General features: G+C 32.0%; 1 protein-coding gene across 1 annotated transcript; it reads right to left on the bottom strand.

Moving 5' to 3' along the window:
• Positions 1-2,548: 2,548 nt before the first annotated feature.
• LOC111380474 (putative proline-rich receptor-like protein kinase PERK6) lies at positions 2,549-5,803 on the bottom strand. The gene is made up of 8 exons (XM_023004059.1): positions 4,932-5,803; positions 4,375-4,782; positions 4,172-4,258; positions 4,003-4,073; positions 3,694-3,770; positions 3,368-3,515; positions 3,091-3,252; positions 2,549-2,978 (listed from the first exon to the last, which is right to left on the bottom strand). Exons 1-8 carry the CDS (start codon positions 5,449-5,451, stop codon positions 2,793-2,795), a joined length of 1,659 nt encoding a protein of 552 aa, XP_022859827.1. The 5' UTR covers positions 5,452-5,803; the 3' UTR covers positions 2,549-2,792.
• Between the last annotated feature and the right edge of the window lie 806 nt (positions 5,804-6,609).

The following is a 6,609-nucleotide window of genomic DNA, read 5'->3' as shown; positions in this document are numbered from 1 at the left end:
AAGTTCAAAATCTGATAAAGGTAACATATATAAGTTCTAGTGAAGTGTAGAAAAGAAGAAGCTAAACTAGCATTGATCGAAGGGAAATTGATGTGTGTATGAAATGAATAGAATAAAGAAGAAAATTACCAACCTGGGTGGAAAGATAAGTGAATTCACATAAGTGAAGTAGTCCACTTTCTCTAGCATCTGCAATATCTCTAATTAAGATCAACAATTGCATCAACAATTGCCTTTTTGTATTCAAACCCACCTTCTTCTCTCAAAATCTTTCCAAATCCAGTTTTTGATACCCATTTTTATGGGAAAATGAATTTTAGAGCTTGTTTGAGAGGGATTTTTTACCCAAAAAAATTGATTTTTTGACTATTATTTCATTATTACAGCCGTAATTTTTTACTTCTTCTCGTACAAGTGGACCCCACTTTTTTTCTAACGATAAAAAAATCAATTCTCAAAATCCCTCCCAAACGAGGCCTTAGAATAGTAGATTGATGAAGAACGTGTGGATGTGTAATATTATTTTAATGAAAAATGTGTGGCTATAAATGAGAGAGAGAAATGTATTTTGATAAAAATGAGAATCAAATGGGGCCTTAATTGCACGAAAGATTCATATATGACATTTATATCTCAAATTTTTTTCATCACATTCTTATTTTCAAATTGATATAAATTTCTGGTTATGATTTTTCATTAAAATTTTCTGTAAGATAGAGTAAAATGACTCATTTTTCATTTTATTTTTGAATAAGCAAAACAAATAATATTGCAAAAATACGATTAAATATTTGACCCTCGTTTTAAAGAAAGTTAATAATATTTTGAATGAAAATTATGATTAAAGACAAAATTTTCTGATCAATGAAATATTAAAAATAAGAATATGATAAATAAAAGAAAGTTAAGGATATAGTATCACAATGATATAATATGACAATGAAGCAAAGGTTAATTAACTTTAGACCTTGTTTGATTTTCAATTTTTTCAAAATATATTTTTCTACCTTCTTTTTAGGGCCGGACATGGTCTGATTCGATTCTAATTGAACCGAATCGGACCCGAAATTTTCAAGTATTTAATAAGTGGAATCGTCGGATCCAAATTTAATTGTAGAACCGTCCGGATTCGATTTAGTTCCAAAATTTCGTATTATAATCAAATTTTTTAATATTTACAAAACGATATTAATTCAACTAATGATATATTCAGCATAGTTTTTACTAAATAACGTAGTTCAATTTTATTTGTTTTTTACGTTTCTCTTTGTTGAGTTTTTCATAAATTTGATTATTAAAATTACAGGAAGAGGAAGATAGCGAGCTCACAATAATTAAGAGAAACGTTGTTGAAATTTAATTCAATTGTTCCAGAACGGTGAAAACGACACTATAACAGATTTGGATAAAAACTTAGATCAATTTGACTAAGTTGGCTTTGAACTGAAAATTAGAAATAGGAAAATAATATTTTTGGGTTTGAAATAAATTAACTAGTTAATAAATTTATTTAGAAAAATAAAATAATTTGATTTATTTAAAATAAATATATTAAAAAAATTAGGTAGATTCAATTTTTCGCTTCTTGATCTAGAATCGAACCAAATTCGTTGGTTCTCAATTCAGATATCCGTTCAGGTATTTAACTTAAGAAGAACCGCTTAGTTCGATTGGTTCGGTTCAGGAGTTTTGTCCAACCATACTTCTTTTCAACCACACATTTTTCAATAAAATAATATTACACACAAACCCAAAACTTATACTTATTTTTTAATCGCACATTTTCCATCAAATCACAATTTTAATTAATTATTATCATTATTATTATTTTTTGCAAAAATATAAAAATGTGCATCAAATAGGCTCTTAATATTTTTAAAATGTGATATATTTGTAAAAATATGTATAATCATGGGATCCGGTCGGGTCATTGAGCTACACTCGATATACATTCCTATTGCTGTTACGTGTAAGTGTTTGTTTGGTATGGTTAAAAATTTGTTTAAAAGTTGAAAAGAAATTATAGATAACTTTAATCACAAATTTTATTAACTTTACAATCACACATGCCATCGATTTTTATCAAAATCTATCAATTTTTTTATTAATAACCCCAAATATTTTAATCGTACATGTCTGCATATAAGTTTGAGTCAAACTCTAATATACACCAGATTAAAAACTATTAGAAAGTATAAGCTCTGAATTGCTACCTGATGTATCAACCCAATCGAGTTCACAAGTGTTGATTACCAGATCACATTACTGAGATGTGAATCATAACTCTTATATAAGAGAATTTTCAAGAGATATTTAAAAAGTGAAATGATATCTATTTTAAAGGTCAACCCTTAAAATTATGCTTCGAGAGATTTTTAAAATTAACATTTTAAAATATTTCAATCTTCAATACTCCATATATTGACCTAATTAAATAATATGTATAAAAAAAAGAGGAAAATAACATAATAATTTGAAAGAAAGTTGGTGAAAATAAAAGGTAGTGTAAAATAATAAATACAAATTGAGAGCAGTAAACTTAAGTGTTAAAAATAAAGAGATTATTGGATTATTTAAAAAATTTGATGCTCTAAATTTATAGCTATTGACTAAATTGCAGGATTATTATTTAAAAGTAGACAGTCTCTTAAAGATACTCTAAGTTACTAAATCAATTCATTGCTGATAATGTACAAGTGAAGCTTAAGCTTGTTCAAGGCTGTGTATGTGGCTATCCTTGTTGGAGTGAAATTCTTGTTAATTTCTTTCGTTGGAAAGAGCATACTCGCATGTCAACCCTGCTCACCGCTATTGAATTCTTGGCTAGACAAACCTGTCTTTCTATATTTTTTCAAATCCGAAATTGAATCGCTTTCGTACACAGAGCTACCACTCGAGCCATCCAGTCCTCCATGCCTCGCCTTTACCCCTTCATTTAGGTCCTCTAAAGACACGTCACCTTCCAAAGCGCGTACAATCTGTAGATTTACCAAATTAGATAACAAGATTTTAAATTCTTTTTTTTTTTTTTTTTTTGCCAAACATTCCAATTTCCAAAAGTGTATTAATCATACAAACAAAGGTGATTGCCTGACTCATTTTGGGGCGTCCTCTTGCAGAATGCCTAATACATGCAGTTGCACATGCCACCATCCGCAACATCTCCTGAGGATCATAGTTGTTCTCCAAGCGTGGATCCACCAACCCTTCGCAGCTTCCTCCCTCTGTTACTTGCATTAGAATAGGTCTTGCCTGTTCGTACGAATCCCCACGCAAGAAAACAAGGCATAAGCAATTAACGAGTGCGTAAATCAAATTAATCGACAAAAAATTATGATTACTATTTCAATAAACTAAAATTACACACCCAATCAACTAAGTTGTCATCATCATCATCTCTATGGATATCCACGGGGCGTCGTCCAGTTATGAGTTCTAATAACATAATCCCGTAGGAGTAAACGTCAGATTTTTCCGTGAGCTTCCCACTTGAGGCATATTCAGGCGCCAGGTACCTGCATATTAATTACATGTAGATGTACCCGATCACAAATATATACATTTTAGCGGGAATTGGCATCCTTGATTTTATTGTAAATGATACAAAAGTATTTGCAAATAATAATAATAATAAATAAATAAACCTAGGGTTCAAAATTGTGGCCAAATCTAATGTGATTTTGAATTGCTTACCCAAAAGTTCCCATTATCCGAGTTGAAACGTGCGTGTTGTTGTCATTAGAAAGTTTGGCCAATCCAAAGTCAGCCACCTACTCATTGAAGTACATCATGGATTACTAATAAAATAAAGAGTAATGCTATACGTACATCAGGGTATCCATACCGAAATCTACCATGTGAAGTGGTTCCCCATCCATCTGAAGGGGTGGATACAGGTATGAAAACAACACTATGTACAAGTAGCATTTCCTAAAATAACTACACAAATTTAATTTCAAAAAAAATTAGAAGATTTAATTAGTTTGATTTATGATTAATTACCTGGGCTTCACCATGACTATCGAGCAAAATGTTTGCAGCTTTGATGTCTCTGTGGATAATTCGAGGATGACCTGTAAATTAATAGCAAAAAGGTTATTAAATACAAAACTGAAGTACAAAATTAATAAGAAAAGGAAAGAAAAATAACTTGGAGAAGAGAATAACTCACAATCTTCATGAAGGTAAGCAAGTCCTTTGGCCGATCCCAATGCAATTTTAAGCCTTGTAGGCCAGTCCATAACTGGGCGATTAGCTCCTACATAAGTCAGATTTTTGTAGCAAATTTAAGTTAAACTTCATCGATTTTGATAGTTGAACCAACTTGTTATGTACTAAAATTAAAGGAAAAAGTTTATTGTGTAAATTACGTACCATGAAGGTGAAATTCAAGAGTACCATTATCAACAAATTCGTAAACCAACATTCTTTGAGATCCCGCAATGCAATAACCAACAAGAGACACAAGGTGCCGATGATGGACACGGCTAATGATATCTACCTCAGCTTGAAACTCCCTTTCTCCTTGCCCACTATTGGATTTCAAGCTCTTTACTGCAACTTCTTTACCATTTGGCAACACCCCTTTATGCACATAACCAAAGCCACCCTGTCCCAACATATTAGATTGCGCAAAATTGTCAGTTGCGGCCACTAAGTCATTGTATGTAAAGCTGCTTTGATTGAAGCCAAGGGGAATGGAAGGTTGGGGCGGTGGCGGTGGAGGCAAGGCAGCTTGGTGTGGACCCGAGAAACCAGGTCCGCTGTTGTAGTAGTCATTATCTGCATACACAAGTGCTTGTTAATTAAACTCAAACAACCAATTCGATCCATTTTGAACTTGCATTTGAATTTTAAGATGGTGTGCTCAAACGAGCCTATAATCGTGTATAAAATTTCATTTTGAAATTTAATAGAAGTGGATCACGTACTTCTATTTCCATGAGATTCATCTCTGTAGTAGTGAATGTGATCATGGGGCTTTCTTTTCTTCCTCCTACAACAAAACACCAAGAAGACAATCATAAAGATAAGCAATAATGCCGCTCCTCCAACTACTCCGCCTATGATGGCTTTCTCATTAATGGGCGAGTCGTCATTTGATGGCGAATTTGATGATTGAGATGACTTGTGTCTTGAAGGAGGAAGTCTTGGAGTTTCGTGCTGTGGTGCTAGAGGCGATGTTGGTGGTGGATGTGGAGATGATGGATCTCCATCTTCGTCACCTAATGAGCTAGAGTTTGACGGGGGTGGAGTTTTTTTGTTATTATTATTGTTGTTGTTATCGTTGTTAGCAGGAGGCAGGGAACTATTGTTAGAGGGTGGAGGTGGTGGGCTGTGTTTTGATGGAGGTGGTGCGGATGGAGATGGTGATGAAGATGACGAGGCTGATGGTGGTGGTGGTGACGACGAATTTGAATGTGGAGATTCTTTAGGCGATGAAGATGCCATTTTCACAAGGTGTCTTTAGCACGGTCTTTATTAGAACACACCCATCATGCTGCCGCGCTTCCAAAATAATGAGACTATTCAAGATTAATTGACATTTTCAAGAACATGAACAAATAATACTAAACTATAAAGAAAATGGTGAATGCCCATCAAAATATACCATTTCATTCCAACAATTTATTCATGCAAATGTGCGCATTACTAATTTCTTTCATTGAAACAAAACAAAAATATTATGAAGAAGAAAACGTAATCTATATATAAGAGAGAAGGGCAGGGAGGATCCTTAAAAGGAAGAAGAGAATAAAAATGAAGGTGCATTGTAATAGTTTCTACAAAGAAACCATTAACCGTCTTCCATCCTCATACCTTTCCTGGAAAAATGGAGATTAACTAATTAAACTGTATTTACTATTTTTTGATTAATTATTTATGTTCATTTTTCCATTATTAATTAATCATAGATCAAATATAGTTATATTTGTTTCCTTTGTTGTTTGAAATCGTGTGTTTTCTCCATGATGTTCGGAGTTGGTCAATAAAGTTGGACAAATGTCATAATTTTCCACCTTCCGGATTGATAATTAACCTCAAACATTGCAGCCACAAACTTCTCATTTAATCCATGTTTGGATTTAACTAAAAAATTACTAAAAATTTAAGTTAAAATCAATAATTAATTTTAATTTCTATTTGGTCTTATTTTCTAAAACTCATTTTCATCAAACACTTTTTCAATTCCACCTTTCATGGAATTCATAACTTTTATCAATTCTTCAATTTCATAGTTTATCAATTTTTATTAAAAAATTACTAAATGCTAACCAAACAGAGGCTTAATCACACATATTATAGGATTCATAATTTTATCAATCTTCCAACCATACAGTTTATCAAATTTTATCAAAAACTACTAAAATATGATCTTCAGCAAAATTAAATAAGAGCTTAAAATGAAACTTGTTCAAATACATGATGTGAAGATCTTTCTTTGAATAAACTAATGTCTCGTTGTTTTTATACTTGAAGTGTCAAACATTGCTTGGTTGTAACTCAATTCAATAACATGTAATATGGATAAATAATATAATTCATTTTGTATATCAAAATGAACAAGATTGTTAATTTTGAAACTCGTAATGGAAGCGCATCAACCTA

This window comes from Olea europaea, chromosome 3 (genome assembly GCF_002742605.1).
Source record: "Olea europaea var. sylvestris chromosome 3, O_europaea_v1, whole genome shotgun sequence".
Taxonomy (NCBI): Eukaryota; Viridiplantae; Streptophyta; class Magnoliopsida; order Lamiales; family Oleaceae; genus Olea; species Olea europaea.
The sequence above is the reverse complement of the archived record's forward strand: the minus strand, read 5'-3'. Positions and strand labels throughout refer to the sequence as shown.